Raw genomic sequence first — 17,282 nt, forward strand, 5'->3', positions numbered from 1 at the left:
CTATGCAAATAGACCTGAGGGGAGGGGAGCTTTGCACGATGTGCTGGGGAGGATCATAGAGAAAATCCATGCCTGCGGCCACATTTCCATAGCTGTGAGTAGGGCTACTCTACCTGGAGCTGATCTTGCCCCAAGGACCAGAGTTAAAGGGGAACAGGCTGATCTGGGGGGAAATCCACACTGAAGCAGTAAAAGCCATCATTTTCTGTGAAACAGAATCAAACTGAGTTTAACAACTTATCTCTGTTTCTGTACATTTTCTCCCAGCATCACATTTGGTATCTGCTTTTGTCTGCCATGTGGCTCTGTGTGAGGTGCCAGCACCTCTGCTGTCGGGGAGGAACATATGTGAGGCTGAAGTACACACATTCTGGACTGGGACTGTTCTCTGAACATTAGGCCTTCCTAGGACTTCCTCAAAGCACCCCAGTTGAGCAGGCAAAGGAAGTGTGACTTGTGGACTTCCACCATACTGCCCCACATGCACGCTACTGCTTGCTCTTCATGCCAATTACTCTCACCGGAAGAGGAACTCCCTGTCCAATTGCCCTCACCCAACCTTTCCTCTGATTACAAACAAAACAAACAATTGTTGCCACACTACTTCAAGGAACTGTGGCACACTGAAAAATACCCATATGAGCAAAGAATTCTATTTTGAGACTGCATGTGATTCGTGCCACCCATGTTGACTTCAGCTGTTGCACACCCAGTTCTCTTCTGTGGGGAACTATGATTTAAGCAGTGCGTGTTAAGAATCAGGAAATTCTAAGCCATCCAATGGCCTGTGTTCGCTGAGTTCAAGCAGGACATCAGACACAATGTGATGCAGCAGAAGGAGTTGGCACATTGGGGAATTGGCCAAATCCCAATAAGCCTTTGGCACACTAGTCCATCTGGATTAGCTCATCCGTGTGGTTTGGGTCACCAAATTTTTTATAACTCATGTCTTGCAATCATAATGCCTTGTCATACCCATGCAGATATTACTTAGAAACATGGCAAGAAATGAATAAAGCACTTAAAAGTATTGCAAACAGAAAAGTTATACAAATCCAATTTTATTAACATTAACATAAACTATCTGCCCTTGACATATAGTGGAATTGTGTTTTTTAGGCAAATATAGTAATCCTCTACTGCAGGAGAAAAAGAGTCTTGGTGATATGAGAAGTACTGGCATGATAATTTCATAAATTATTCAAGTCTGTGGAAACACTCCAGTTCAGAGAAGGGTACCTGGATTTGTTTTCAGATTTCTTGACTTTCACATGCATGTTAGGCTCTCTGGTTTGGATAGTGCATGTTTTCTTCTATTAAATGAGATAGCTTTCTCATTAATTATATCAGAAAAGAGCAGCTATGAGAGACTAGAGGGCCTCTACTGGCCTCAGGCATTTTCTAAAAAATGGAATTAGCTGTCAAACTTTGAGAACACAGAGTTTCCCACAGCCTCCCCTATCCCTGCATGTGGTGTGCACCTCACAATTTCATGTAATTTAGTGACTTGCCAAGTTCCTACAGGCATCTGTGTTTGTGCTGAAGATGTCTGTCTTCTCTGTGGCGTACTGTGGCATGTATCACAGCATATTGGTTGGAATGGGTCTGTAGGTCGGAATAGCTGATTTGTTATTCAGGATAGCTGTAGCAGCCACTGGAGGGAATGCATCATCTTATGGTAGTTGCTCTTCCACACAGCTTTGTTCTCTGCATGGGTAAGGGGTATCTCTGGGGTCCATAATCTGTTACATCATGATGCCTGTGCAATATTTCCTTGCCTAGTCCAATCTACTGGGTCCCTGAAGAATAAGCTCTTTTCTTCTTATTAGCTAATGTTTACCCTTCCTTTTCTCTAATGATAGAGTACTGGGAAGCAGAAATCCCCACCTCCACCTTCCCTCCCCAACTCCCCAGCCTCTCCACTCATTCTCAGTCCTGGGGACTGGGGGCCATACTGCCTTGCTGTTTGCAATAAGACAATTGTAAAATAAAGAGGGCAGCCAAAGCAGGGAGTTATGAGCTGAGAATATGGGAATAAGCACACAATTAGTTCTGATGAATGAAATATCTTGCTGATATTATTAACAATTTACTAGAAATTGTGTCTTCTTTACCAACAGAAAAATGGCAATATGCAAGAAAATAAGCCTAATTTAACTTTTTAAGGGGTAGAAAAAATATGATAAATCTTTGCATACATATAATTTATTTATTTATATTATAGTCCTAACAAGCATTTTCTCATCTAAAACTGTTATTTTAACTCAGAAAACATATTTGCATTCAACTCTTGAGCCTTAAAATGGAGCACAGAGGAAACAAAACCTTTTTGAAATTAAAAATATTATTCAGCAGAAACTGATACTTTTGAACCAATATGGATTTTAAATAACTAAATATTTTTTTAAAATCTCCCTTAACATCAAAGTCAAAGATGATTGTATTTATTTTGATGTCACTATGTAAATATAAGGATGTTAACTAATACTCACCTAGGTCAAATATTCCAGTTGCATTAACAAACATACACATAACAAATATAAATTTATATCAAATGTCAAATTTCCCCATTATCTTCTCCATTAGGAATTTGGTGTTCTGAAAACTGTCTTTTTTGTTTGCTTGAGTTTTTGTTGTTGTTGTTGTCTTTGTTTTTTTGCTTTATAATTTCTAAGCATTTAGGCAGGAAAGAAAGAGACATTAAAAATACAACTGAAAAAAAATTTAAAAAAAACTGAGAAATATTTAAATTTTTATGAAATGAGAATCTTGTTAACTGCAGTCTCTTTCGAATACTTCCCTCAGGAGAAAATATGCTGTGAAACAGTGAGCTGCTACTACATAGTGGTTGGGGACATTAGGTCATTTCTGAATAGCAGTTACATACACCTAATGGCTTATTCCCTACAAAATGAACTATTATGGTGTCAGAAAAGACTAGATACTTTATCATCTGAAAGACAGGTTGCTCAGATGTGTACAAATTAATCTATTCTTTTGACCTCTCATTCAGACATCAGAAATACTTTATTTTGTACTAAAATAAAGATAGGTTCCTATAGTGGAATAGGTTCAATATTTACCACATTTCTCTTCTTTTCCCTATCCATAAAACTCTGCCTGATGAAAACATTTTAGAGTGTACTTTTTTACCTTATATTGTTAATAGCATTGATGATCCTGGATATTAAAAATGGCTGCTTTAGTCTACTTTGATTTTGGGAAAGCTGTTTAAAACAAACAAATATGTGGCATCATTTAAAGTTTTATAAATAATTAAGAGTAACTGAATGACAGCTGAATTTCTCATGTATTTATTGACTGCTTGCTAGATTCAAAATTCTGTGCTGCATGCAGACATATCAAAATTTTGTAGTATCTTTGGATCATGAATGTCAGAGTCTTTCAGCTCCTAGTCAGGAAAAATACTATCATGTCAGGTGAGGAATTCTTAGTATGAGGTGGTGCTGGGGAGTACCAGTAGCTTCAGTTCAAAAATCATTGCTCTTGATCCCAACAGCTTTGTTCCAACTCTACATTTTGACAGTGTGTGGAAGAAGGATTGGTTCAGGCTTCCTTTATATTCTACATAGATCATGATTTGGGATTTTTAGGAACCAATAGCTTAAGCTATGTTAGAACAATCCAAAAGCTTTAAAAATGGTCATAGCAAATGCTCTCTGGACCTTAAACCTTGGCGTTAATAACAGAATTTAAAGACTCTGGAGGTAGTATTTTGTTCTTGTCAGGGAGAGGCGAGGTCAACTTGCAGAGCATCTCCTAGAGTCTGGAATCAAGCGTCTTCACTTCCTATCACACCACATTTTCCCTAACACTTTCATTATCCATATTTTGCTCTGCTATTCCAAATGTGTACTCTCTAAGAATAACCTGAACACACCAGGTTATTCTCTCCCTTGACAAATTCTGATCGCAATGATTTAACATAAAAACAATTTGAGTAAGAGGTTTATGTCTTTCTACATTTTGAAAAGCCCTTGCAGATACAGTTTTAAATATGTAATTGAAATGTGGCATTTTCTTGAGTATTTGATACATTTCTTGGATTTTTGTTCCTAACTGCAGGAATAGCATAAATGAAAACGCTCAGTTCCTTAAGCAGTTCTTTAAGCACAGCAAACATGAGTCAAATGGCTTTCACTGCACCTTTATAAAAGGCAATGCCACCATCATAAGTCTCAATAATTCCTAGCACCTATAAGCATTTTCATTTGTTAATCTTAATATATTTTAACAGCATATATATGGTCTCAAAAAAATATTTCCTGGCACTTACTGTTGGCTTTTTATTCCCCCAGATCTTTTAAAATCTTAGCCTATACATGACTATATGACTTAGAACATGTTTTTAACAAGTTACACGAAAATCTCCTTTAGTGCTCCACATTGACAGAGGCTGTCTGAATCCCAGAGAAGGCAATCACATTCCGTTATGTTGTCAGCGTGAGAGGCAAAAGCTCTAAAGCACTAAGTTCCTAGAGCTGTAAATCCATTGTGCTTCATGTTATAAATAAAGAAATTACCCTGTGATAGCTATAGTTTGGAAGCATCATTATCATTTCTTTTCAACTCTCACTTTTAATCTTTTCAGTTATTTTCCTTGGTAAAACTTAGCCACCAAAGTAAGACTTCTTGTATCACGAACCTATATGCCACAATTAAAAGAAATTCCAGCCAACCATGTCAGTGGCTGTAGTCAGTATTTAAGACAAAGCTGACTCCTATCAATTTAGTAGAAGAGAGTTCTCCCTGCCCCGTGTCTCTTTCCACCCTGTCACTCCCTGCCCTCTCCAGCCTTTTGGATATGCCTTTTCTTCCTGTTGCATTGCAAATGTGTGATGCACGCTTTCTAGCAGATGCATTTGAGGTTAGGTCTTTGCACCCATGAAAACACAGTTATAAATTGTTCTCAGAGCTAACCCACTCAACATCTTGGCACTTGGTTGTTTTTAACTTTTCAACAATAGGCACTGTTCACTCCCCTCTATCTCAGTTCTTTATTCAGTGATCAGGCAGGACACTGATGAAAGGCTAGTCACGGCTTCCCCCCATGGTATCAGTGTGCTGACATGTGATGATTCACATGGGGTGTGTTTGATCCGAGGAAGCCCAGTCTCTGCTTATTCTTCCTTTGTTCTGTCATCTGGGGGAAAAGAGAGAGTGTGTGTTCAGCGGATTTTCTCACTCTTACCCAGTGCTGCGAGGCCACAATGATATTAAGTTAATTTTCCCCAACTACCTACTGTCTAACATCATATAGAATATAGTTATCAAAAAAGGGATATTTTAAAAAAATACATTTCCAAAAACAGAGAAAAAGAGCAAACCCCTCTCTGTGGTTAGGAAGCAGAAACCATGACTCTTAAAAGAGCCATTTTATAAAACAGATCTTGCCTGTCACATAGCTGTCACCATTACAGTCATTTTAATAGCTACCATGGTTACTGTTGATATTTTTACTAATAATAACAATTTTATATGATAAAGCGGTTCATTATAGCATTGAAATGGTAGATACTAATGAGAATCTGCCTTTCCCATGGGCTTAGTAATTACTATCATGGCAGAAAATGATTTTTTTTTTTTAATGCAAAGAAGTGCTTGTATTTTGGCATTTTCTCTTTCCCCCTTCCATAGAAGGAGAAGTGTTGCACAAGGCTCAGGGAGGTGGGATAAGTGGAAGTCCCGGTTTGCTGGGATGTGATGCTACAGGACAACGGCAGTTTTCTTTGCAATCCTCTGTGGATGATGACCTGGCTCCCTGGAGTCTCTGCCTCCCCTCCGCAGAGGTGGTGAATGACTTCTCCCAACCAGCACCGTCTCCCTGAATGCACCCACCTGCTCCTTGAGCTCCGCCAGCTGACCCGACAGCTGTTTGACCAGACTCATAGTCGATTCCAATTTCTCCTGAAGGTTCCGAATTTCATTTTGCTCACTGTCTCCTTCATTGCTAACGAGGGACATGGCTCGCATCCGAGGAAACCAGTCCAAATTCTTCTCCTGAAAGCAAATAAATGTGTGGGAACAAGGGGATAAGTATGGAAGGGGAGACTATCTATAGCTGTTCATTATTATTGACATTTAAAACAGTCTCTCAGCACTCAAACTGAAAAGAGAAAATCAGGCATAAGGAAGGGCTGAAGTAGGGCTTAAACACTGGTCTTCATGGGCTGGGGAAGACCCCAAATATTGAAGCTAACTTTATACAGCCTCCTAGGGAGGTCCGGATGAGGCATGCAGAAAGCACCATGAAGGCTGCAGGCATTCAGTGAATGTTGATGAATAATGAGGTGGGGTCTGGAGGCTGGGGGAGCAGATCCAAAGGTGTGTGGATACAGCATAGGCATGCACTGTCTCTCTTTCCCCCTGACACAGAAGAGAAGTGGGGGGTGGGGATGGTATAGGAAGGTGGTAAAAGAAATGTTTCAGCATTAGCCACCCACACTACTTTACCTCCCACTTCCTCTATAAAGCCTCCCCAACCAGCTCTGCCCCCCTCAGAGCTCCATTTGGGGAAGAGGGAAGTGGGAGGGCATGGCCCGAGGTTACTCTGTCTGCTCCCTTTGGAAAGATTTTATTGCAAAGGGTGAGAGTTAGACTTCCCCACAGGGCAATCATTGGTTCTACTTCTGTTTTTGTAGGCAGCCTGGGTGTAGGTGTTTTATGTGTGTGTGTGTGTTTTCTCTCCATCATGGTAGAGACTGACAGATGCTTTCTTGAAAACTCTGCTCGATTGTCTAACGTCATAGAATCACTATGCATTTCTTACAGACATTTTTCAATCCTCCCCAAAGCTCTGCAAGGTAAATCATATGGTCCCCATTTTAGAGATAAGGAAAGAAGAGGCTCCAATAGTTTCATTACTCATGTCACAAGCTAGTAAATGGCAAAGCTGGAATTTTAAGCCTCTGCAGCACTGATTGGGTGTGCCAGTATTTATCTCTATCTACCCACCTATTTCTCTAAGTCACCTTCTCCCAACATGCCTCGCAGTGAGCATCGCGCTTGAGACTCCAATCCAGAGAAGTCCACTGAAATGGCTACAACAATCTCTGCCTGTGGGGGATCCCTGGAAGGAGAGTCATCAAGTGTTCTTCCCTAAGTGACAGTGGCAGGGCCCAATTTGTGTATCTCTAGACCACAGTTGCAATCTTACCTGGCCCTTGGGTTGGCTTTTTGTTGTTGCTAGTCAGGAAATAACAAGTTCTTTATAGTTCCCTACCCCCAATGGCAGTGAAAAGGGCTGATAAAGAACTAAAGATAAAACATATTAAAGAGTTTTAAACTGCATTTAAACAGCTGTAGCTAATTAGCATTTCAAAGGCGAACAGTAACTTACTCTGAAGTGCAGAGTGACAGATTCATTCACTCAATCAATCCTTCAGCATCTATTGTTAGGTATTTAGGGGTGAAAGTCAGATAAGACTGTGTGTCTGCTCTCAAGGAGCTTATGGCTCAGAACAGCCCTCCGCAAAGGGTGGACTGCGCACTGTGTGCGTCCAAATCCCCAGGCTGCTTGTTAAAACTGCAGACTCCCATCCTACCACCTGTTACCAATCAGAACTTCAGGGAATGTGTGTGGTTCTAGTATCATTAAAGTGTTAAGGACTCTGGTTTACAGAAACAGAGAAGACAGTGGCTGGGCAGGCAGATAAAGAAAAGGGGAAAGATCTGAAATAGGTGTGTGGGTTAATAACAGAGGAAACCTAATAGGGGCCCATGAAATGCTTGTATGGTAGTATGGCTGGTCCAGCTGCTCACCCACAGCCCAGCTGGATGTGCAGATGAGGCAGAAAGCTGGACTGATACAGCATGCTGTGTCTCCCTGGGATGAGCATCATAAAGATAAAGGTTTAAGGGAGCTGGAAATATCAATCGAGTAATCGTTGATGTGATGCAGATTAACGTGTGAACTGGTAGGAAGGACAGAGGAAAACAGACCTGTGCTAAATGCTCTTTAAGCACTTATTCCTTTCAACAATTCTGTGAACGTAGGTTCTATGATCTACCCAGTATTTATATTATCTATTAACTGAATTTTACAAATGAAGAAAGTGAGGTGCCATGGTTTAGATATGGTTTGTCTGTGTTCTCCAAACCTCATGTTGGAATTTGATCTCCACTGTTGGATGTGGGACCTAATGGGAGGTGTCTGGGTCATGGGGGCAGATCCCTCAGGAATTGGCTTGGTGCCATTCTCACAATAGTGAGTGAATTCTCACTTTTTTTTTTTTTTTTTTTTTTTTTGAGACTGAGCTTTGCTCTTGTTTCTCAGACTGGAGGGCAAAGACAATCAAGTGATCTGACCACCTCGGCATCCTAAAATGCTGGGATTACAGGAATGAGCCACTGTGCCCAGCAAGTTCTCACTCTTAAGAGCCTGGATGGGTTCGCAAGGTAATGGATTAGTTGCTGTGAGAGAGGGATGTTATAAGCCAGGATGCCCCTAGGGTTTGGAGTCTTTTTGCACATGCCGACTTCCCCTTTGGCCCTTTTCTGCCATATTTTGATGCAGCACAAAAGCCCTCACCAGATATCCAGCAGATGCTGGTGCCATGCTTCTTGTGTAGCCTTCAGAACCATGACCTAAATAGCCTTCTTTTCTTTATAAATTACCCAGTCTCAGGTATTCTTTCATAGCAACACAAAACAGATTAAGAAATGAAGCTAGCAACTGGATTAGCCGGGATCCCAACTCAGATCGGTCTGCATCAAGGTCTGTTGGCAAGACAGGGGATTGTGGAAAGAAAGTAGAATAACAAAATTTAAAATTCCAAAAGTAGAACAACTTCAGGAAATGAAAATTCTGGGGTGAGAGTGCCTTAAACCTGGTAAAAGTAAATATCACTGAACCTGGGAAGTTAGTGTTTAATGGATACAGATTATCATCTGGAGAAGATAAGAAATTTCTGGAAATAGATTAGTGATGGTTTCAGAACAATGTGAATGTGTGTCATGCCACAAAACTGTACACTTTAATGGTAAAATGGTAAATTTTGTGTTATATATATATTTTACCACCATAAAAAAATTCTTAGAATTTGCAGAGGCTAATCTTTTAGATGAATTGTGCACCAAACTCCTGAGGTCATCCTGCAGGTCAGTAGTCAGGATAGATGAGGAGGCTGTGGGTGGCCAAGGGCCAAAATCTGTATGAATGAAGGGTGACCAGGAGGTGTTAGAAGATAGGATGGGAAGGACTAGAAAAGTGCATTTGAGGTTTGAGGTGCACTGATTTCTTGGTGATGAGGAGCCCAGAGTGCTGACCCTTTTCTAGGCCTCTTAATACAGACAGTTTGGGAAAACAGGCAGCTGCCACCAAGGGACTGAAGGAGAAGGGGCTTGCTATGTATGGTTTGAATGCTTGTCCCTCTAAAACTCAATTTAATTTTTAAATTTAATTGGTATTGTAAATGTATCAAGATGTGGGACCTTTAAGAAGTGATTAGACCTTGAGGCATCCACCTCATGGGGGTGGGGATTGGTGCTGTAACAAAAGAGTAAGTTTGAGGCCAGGCACAGTGGCTCGCGCCTGTAATCCCAGAACTTTGGGAGGCTGAGGCGGGTGGATCATGAGGTCAGGAGTTTGAGACCAGCCTGACCAACATGGAGAAATGCCATCTCTACTAAAAATACAAAAATACAAAATTAGCCAGGCGTGATGGCACATGCCTGTAATCCCAGCTACTCAGGAGGCTAAGGACGGAGAATCACTTGAACCCGGGAGTGGAGGCTGCAGTGAGCTGAGATCACACCACTGAACTCCAGCCTGTGCAACAAGAGCGAAACTCTGTCTCAAAAAAAGGGGTGGGGGGGCAAGTTCAGTCCCCTCTTGCTCTCTTACCCTCTCACTTTCTATCCTGTGGTGACACAGCAAGAAGGCCCTCACCAGACGTGGGCACCTTGATAACAGACTTCTCATGTTCCAGAACTGCGAGCCAATACATTTCTGTTCATTATAAAATTACCCAGTCTCACATATTCTGTTACAGCAACACAAAACAGACTATGAAAATGCTCCTCTTGGGAGAGAGCCAGGAAAGCAGTGTTCTGGGAGAGATTTGTTTGACTCACAACAGGACAGAGATTCCGGAGGGGCTGTTGGGGCAGGAGGATTTGGGAGCATCACAGACTGGGCTTGGGGTAAGAAGGTACCAGGAATGTGAGGGACAGTGAAAACATCAACCTTCAAAAAGTTTCCAAAAGAAACAGATGAAAAACCTTGTTCTAACAGTAGACTGCAACTCTCACAGATAACGTATGAGCATTTGTAAAACTGCCTCCAAAAAAAACACCATTGCAGGCAGCTCAGGGGCCAGGATTAGCCAAGTCCATGCCCTCTTTCTTTTGAGGAAAAAAGGGCAGCTCTTAGTGGACCATAACTGGTGCCATCTGAGCCACAGAACTCCCTTTCCCTAAACTCTCTTTCTTTATTTGTTTCTTTGTTCATCCATTCACTTAATAATTCTTGCTTGTGTTTACTATGTCTCTGTTAGGCATTGGGAAAACAATAGTGAGCAAAATCTAGCACGATTCTCATATAGCTCATATGTGGAGAGCAAGACTTCAAACAAAGGATGTCAAAAGTAATGAAGAGCTGTGCTTAAGTGCCAAAATCTACATAGTCCTGTCATCCTTCCTCTTTGTTCCTAAATATTATTCTGTCTTCCAACTCTCTTCTGGTTTTTCTAATCCTTCTTTCACTCTTTGTATCTGTCTGTGTTTTAGTTTGTTTCTCAGCCTTTTCTCACCTACTTTTCTGCTTCCTGTTCCATTCCTCCCTTCCCTTGTATATCTGCTGATCTTAATCTGAGACAAATATATAATGTGCAATTAAAAATTATTTTAATATTGAACATTTTATGCTTCCTTTTCTTAATTTTTAAGAGACCTGAGTTGAACGCTTTACATTTCTCACTACAATGGAAAAAAATCACCAACTTAAATTGATTACTTTATGTTCTCTTTTTTGAAGAAAGCGGTCTTTAAAAAAATCAGTTTGACAACTGATTTTTCTTAAAAATTACCACAGAAAGTACAGTAGTCCCCCTTACCTGAGGTGGATACATTTAAAAACCCCTAGTGGATGTCTGAAACTGTGGCGAGTACTGAACCCTAGATAAACCATGTCTTTTCCTATATATACATATCTATGATGAAGTATAATTTATAAATTCGGCACAGTAAGGGATTAACAATAACTAATAATAAAATAGTACGATTAAAACAATATACTGTAATAAATGTGGTCTCTGTTTCTCTCTCTCAAAATATCTTACCATTTTTGGACTGCAGTTGACCGTGAGTAACCAAAACCAGAGAAAACAAAGCCATGGAGAAGGGGGGATTACTGTACATTCTTTTCATGAAAATTAACTCCAATGCAGCGGCATTCTTAAATGTTGAATGTGCTTTTCCATTGAAAGTAGCTGCCAATTAAACACTCAGAAGTTTCTCTCTCTGCTCTTATGGCTTCCACGGAAGGCTCAATCTGAGCAGGAGAAGAGGAAGGTAAACCCTAGACTTTAGCCTATACCAGAACCACAGGACAGACACACAGAGCAGTTACTAGTTAATAGGACACCACTTCCTCTCCATGTAGACTTGCAATGTGTACGCCATCTAACAAAGCAGTTTGATTTGGTTTGTTATTTCTTGGTTTACTCATACATGCTATGTATATCTTGTGATCATGCATCTGATTATTAGAGTCTCATGATGACTTTGGTCAAAATAAAATAACCTCCTCATTTCACCAGGAGTGAACATCTTTGACCACAGGGTAGTATAAAGTCAGAGAAGATGTGCATTAACTCTTAGATTCCGAGGCTACAGTGTATGGTCCTAGTAAGTGGGTAAGTGGAAATCTAGAGCTTCTTGAAGATTCTAAAATGCAAAACTCAAAGATGAAACCTCATGTCCCTGAGAAGTCCCTATAGGGCACACACAGCATGCCAACCATACCCTCCTATCCCTAAACTCTAATAGTTATGTATTTCTCTGGGTGATTAAAAGACCATTAGATAGAAGTATAAAAACCTTATAGTTATTCAATAAAATTATTAGGTTGCCAGTGTCAAAAATCAGCTGTGCTGGGCCAGGCACGATGGCTCATGCCTGAAATTCCAGCACTCTGGAGGCTGAGGTGGATGGATCACCTGAGGTCAGGAGTTCAAGATTAGCTTGGCCAACATGGTGAAACCCCACATCTGTTAAAATTACAAAAATTAGCTGGGTAACGATGGCGGGTGCCTGTAATCCCAGCTACTCAAGAGGCTGAGGCAGGAGAATTGCTTGAAGCTGGGAGGCGGAGGTTGCAGTGAGCCGAGATCGTGCCACGGTACTCCAGCCTGGGCTATAAGAGTGAAGACTCATAGCTTAAAAAAAAAAAAAAAAAAAAAATCAGCTGTGCTATGTTTTTATATTTTTTTCTTAAACGTGATACCTGATTTGTGGGAAAGGACAATGGAGGTATAATGGAAAGAGCACAAATCTATGAGTCACAACACCTCAGTTTTGGTTTTAGCTTCGCAAAATTCTAGCTATATGACATAAGAAGGAAGAAAGTCTTATTCTTTGAGTCCCAGTTTCCTTATCTGTAAAATCAGAATGTTACCCTAGGTGGTGTCTGTGTCTCTTCCAGCTCATCATTTTGTGAGCTATGATGTAAAGACAGCTTTAAAAACCAAATTGTTGAGAGAAGATTGAGCTTGCCAAATAAGCAAACAGAAACATGGCATTTTGGCTAGAAGTGCCTCAAAACCACACAGCCCACACCCAGTATACTGCAAATGCCCAGCCTTAAACCTAGAAAGTTTAGGTTTCCTTGAGGTCTCACAGCACAGTAGCAGCAGATGTCCCTGCACTTGACTTCCACTTCTGGACAAGTGCTGCCATATTACATAGTGGAATAGCTCTCATATAATCTATCCCTATTCCTACCTAATTCTCCACTGGCTCAAAAAAATAAAAAGAATGTAATAATTTTTCTCCACATCAGAATGAGATTAAGAAATAATGAGACTGACTTATATGAGCCGAACATTAAAGAAATTATCTTGGTCTTTTTAGCACCATTGGGTAGGTATTAAAAGTTGGCTTGTTAAGCTACAGAAAGCAAGTACTGTGGTTCTACATCACAGCAATGGATCCTATTTGTGGGTTGCCTACCAAATGTCAGGCACTTTTTAATCATGAAGTGACCAATACCCACAATTCCGTAAGGTAGTGACTATTTCCATCCCATTTTACAGATTACAATACTGAAGCAAGAGGATTAGTTACCAGCCCAAGGTCATATAGGTGGTGTTAGTGGCTAAACCAGGCTTTAGCCTTCACCCTGTTTGATTGAAAATCTTGTATCCTGTCACTGCACCAGACTGCTCTCCATGTCTAATGAATATATCTATGCTTAGCTTCTGAACCTGCCAAAGAAAATAAAGACTACAGTGAGTCTCCGAACAGAAGCTACTATAACTGGTGCCCCCCTTGATTTATTCTTGTGGGCTATGTTAAAGATTGATTTATCAAAATTCAGAAACACAAACCCTCTAGGCACGATATCATGGATCCACGTGGAGATACGGATGGAAATGCAGCAGCAGTTGGCAAACCTGTGATTTTGTAGAATGCTCTGGAATACTGCTAAGGAAGGACAATAAGTGAAATGTACTATGTATTGTAATGGAATATCAGTAAACCAGTTAATATGTACCTTCACTTCTATAATCAGACTTGATGGCTATGCTTAGAATGTGCTGTCACAAGACCATTTCCTATGGTTTTTCTTGGTTATCATCCTTTCCTGAGCTTTATGTTTATACTGCATTTTCCATTCTAAAATTCATTCACAAAGCCTTCTAGGCTGAGGAGTATAAACATTTCCCCAAAGCCTCAGCATGACCTACTGCATTTCTCTCTTTGCACTTTTGGTCTGAAGACATCAGCAGAAATGCCTTTCAAAAGGAACACAAGCCATGCTGCTACTCCCTACTTACTGGAAGGTCCCTCAGGGAAAGGCAGCATTCCTTCTGTCCTAGAACTTTAGACCTAGCAAATAATCTGGAACAAGAATTCTTTCTGAAGTCGAAGTAATCATTTGGTTGTGGGGCATGGTTATGGGGGGGTGTCTCATGTACCCCAGCACCTCTGCTCAATTTCAGTAAGGGCATGGTGAGCTTCTCACTTTTGCACTAACATGAAGATTAGGCATTATCTCAAAAAATGAGGAGATACTCATGACATTGGCATTGGGATTCCTCATCCAGTTTCTAGTGAACACCCACCTGTAAATAACAAGCACTGCTCAAGGCAGGCAACAAAACAGCTGGTTCTCACAGAGGCTCAGGTCGGGACCTGCATTCATAAGGGAGGAAGAATGTGCTAGAAAACATAGTCTTCTTTGACAAGTGTCAGGGACTGCAGGTGAGACAGAAAGGATACAGCTGTGTTCTTTGAAATTAAAACACTAAGGCTAGGTGTGATGTCATACCTATAATCCCAGAACTTTGGGAGCCAAGGTGGGAGGATCGCTTGAGCCTGGGAGTTTGAGGCCATCTTGGTCAACATAGCAAGACCTCATCTCTACTAAAAATTTAAAAAGTAACTGGGTATGGTGGTGCACACCTATAGTCCAAGCTGCTTGGAAGGCTGAGGTGGGAGGATCATTTAAGTCTAGGAGGTAGAGACTGTAGTGGGCTTTGACTGTATCACTGCACTCAAGTCTGGGCAACACAGTGAGACACTGTCTCTAAAGCAACAACAATAACAACAACAACAACAACAAACTATTCTTGAACTGACAAATAAATGAAAACTCTGACAACTCATGCTATAAAGAGGGAGGGAAGAAGAGTAGGAGTGATTTTTTGCTCCATTAGAAAAACATGTGACAGGATTTGAAGACTCATTTTCAAGCCCTGATTAAGCAGATCCTTCTTTCTGTGTCTCCCTGTCTATTCTGTCTGGATCTCCCTGGATCTTCCTTGTGAACTGGTAGGTTCCTGCAAATGTGGTGGGATACCACATTTGTGTGGATTGAGAAATCTGAAATGTGTTAGTTATCCAAAGCAAAACAGAATTGAAAGATTTTGTAAAGCAACAGATCCTTTCAGAGTGTTATCATCATACATTGAAATATCATTCAAATCTAAATGCTCAAATATCAGACTTACATATTAACATATTATAAATTTGTGAATTTCTACAAAATTATAAAGCAATACTACAAATAGAAAGCATCCTTGGTTAGCTGAGGCCGTATGCAGAGTGGCTGAAGCCTGCGCCATACAGCCGTGCATGGCACCCAGCAAAGGCTGATGTCACTGCCATGTTCCTGCCTGGCCCCCTTTCTATGGCACCATTTTCAGTGCACTGGTGGGAAGGGGCATTTGGCCCTAGGAGCTTCCAGGGACAAGCCTATTTAATCTAGTCATTGCTCCCAAAGGCAGAGGGAAAAAGAGGTTCCATGAAAATGCCCAGGAAAGAGGAGAGTTCTGGGATGAAAATGACTTCATGGGACTCTTAATCTCAGCAGGGCCCAAGTATCTAATAAAAAAGCTTAGCTTTGTGCCTGTGGTGGCAAGTGGTGGGTCTCACCCCCTAGACAACAGCCTGGAATATGAGCAGAGTCCACAGCCCCTGAGAACCCACCTTGCTTCTCTGGCCCATTCCTCTTCCTTCCTCCTTCCCAACTCTCCCTCTTAGAAACTTTCTGTCCCCCATGAGTATGAGGTCAGAGGCTGCATAAAGGAGTGAAATTACTGTGTCTTCTCTTTTGGTCCCAGACTTCTCATTCCTGATCCCACCAACCATAAGCCTTAGCTGTCTACAGAATACATCAGCTACATCTGCTCATAGTGGGGTCCTGCTCATTCCCAGCCAAGGGCACCAACGGACAGAGCCACAGAGAGAAGAGGGAATGGCCTAGGACTGGGGAGGTCTAAAAAGGCTCAGATCCAATGGCTGGCAAGCTACAGAGCTCTTATCATAGCTTCAGCAGCACTGGTATGACAAGAGCTGGGAGCATGAACAAGCAGGACTCCAGGATGAGTGACCATCTCTGATATGGCTTGCTGGGAAGCTTGGGTGTGGGCATTGATCCCAATGTTGAGTCAACATGAAGGTGAGGAACACTCAGAGAGGGGGCATGGAGCCCAGTTCCCAGAATTGCTTTGAGCCATCGGCCAGCTGATTCCTAGATGCTGCAGTAGCATCAGACTCAGGAACAGGGGCCCCATCAGTCAAAGGTCTCTGGGAATCTGGAGATTCATTTGATGACACAATGATGGGGAAGCTGGTCTGAGCAAGGGGCCTACCCAACATTCTCATAAGCAAGGACACACAAAGATTCAAAACAAAGAGTTGCTGGAAGACTTACCAATCAAATGGAGAGAAAAACAAACAAACAAAACAGGAGTTGTAACTTTCATCTCTGACAAAATAGACTTTAATAGTAACAAAGACTAAAAGAAACAAAGAAGGACATTACATAATGGTAAAAGGATCAATGCAACAACAGGAGTCAATGATCATAAATATATATGTACCCAATATAGGAACACCCAGATACAGGCTCATGTCTGTCATCCTAGCACTTTGGGAGGCCAAGGCGGATAGATCACCTGAGATCAGGAATTAGAGACCATCCTGGCCAACATGGTGAAACCCCGTCTCTACTAAAAATACAAAAATCAACCAAGCATGGTGGTAGGTGTCCGTAATTCCAGCTACTCAGGAGGCTGAGGCAGGAGAATCTCTTCAACCCAGGAGGTAGAGGTTGCAGTGAGATGAGATTGTGTGACTGCACTCCAGCCTGGGCGACAGAGCCAGACTCCCTCTAAAAATAATAATAATAATAAAATCTGTTTTGGTAAAAGCATCTGTTACTTTTTGATAGTATATTTTTAGGTTTGTCTCACACAAATAAATGGGTAAATCCACTAAAAGTCTACTTCTCCTTTTGAAAAAAAAATATATATATATATATATTTAACAAATGGTGACCAAACCTTAAACTTACAGAGTAGCTCAAGGAAGGGTCAACCACTTGGTTGTCGTGGAGCATTACCCACTGTCATCTGATTGTACTGTGTTTGCAGCTGGCCAGTTTACCGGCAAATGTTCTTTCACTAGTCCCTGACATTGCCATTTTACTTAGTTCTCGCTTTATGTCTTTTCCATTGTCTTCAAAATTCTACCCAACAAGAGGAAGATAATTGGTGGTTCTCTCTCTCTCTCTCTTTTTTTTTTTTTTTTTTTGA

At 41.1% G+C, this 17,282-nt stretch overlaps 1 protein-coding gene across 6 annotated transcripts in view; it reads right to left on the bottom strand.

Moving 5' to 3' along the window:
* Positions 1–2,651: 2,651 nt before the first annotated feature.
* The window catches only part of ITPR2 (inositol 1,4,5-trisphosphate receptor type 2), a 494,659-nt gene continuing 480,028 nt past the window's right edge, over positions 2,652–17,282 (bottom strand). For 4 of the 6 annotated variants that reach the window (XM_017507025.2, XM_017507023.2, XM_017507029.2 and 1 more), the window contains 2 exons: positions 5,860–6,021; positions 2,652–5,164 (listed from right to left, as the gene is read on the bottom strand). In XM_017507025.2, coding sequence (XP_017362514.1) covers positions 5,078–5,164; positions 5,860–6,021 — 249 coding nt within the window. In that variant the 3' untranslated portion in view covers positions 2,652–5,077. The remainder of the gene's footprint in view (positions 5,165–5,859; positions 6,022–17,282) is intronic. The other 2 variants (XM_017507022.2, XM_017507021.2) reach the window with 2 other exon arrangements.

Source organism: Cebus imitator, unplaced genomic scaffold (assembly GCF_001604975.1).
Source record: "Cebus imitator isolate Cc_AM_T3 unplaced genomic scaffold, Cebus_imitator-1.0 Scaffold367, whole genome shotgun sequence".
NCBI lineage: Eukaryota > Metazoa > Chordata > Mammalia > Primates > Cebidae > Cebus > Cebus imitator.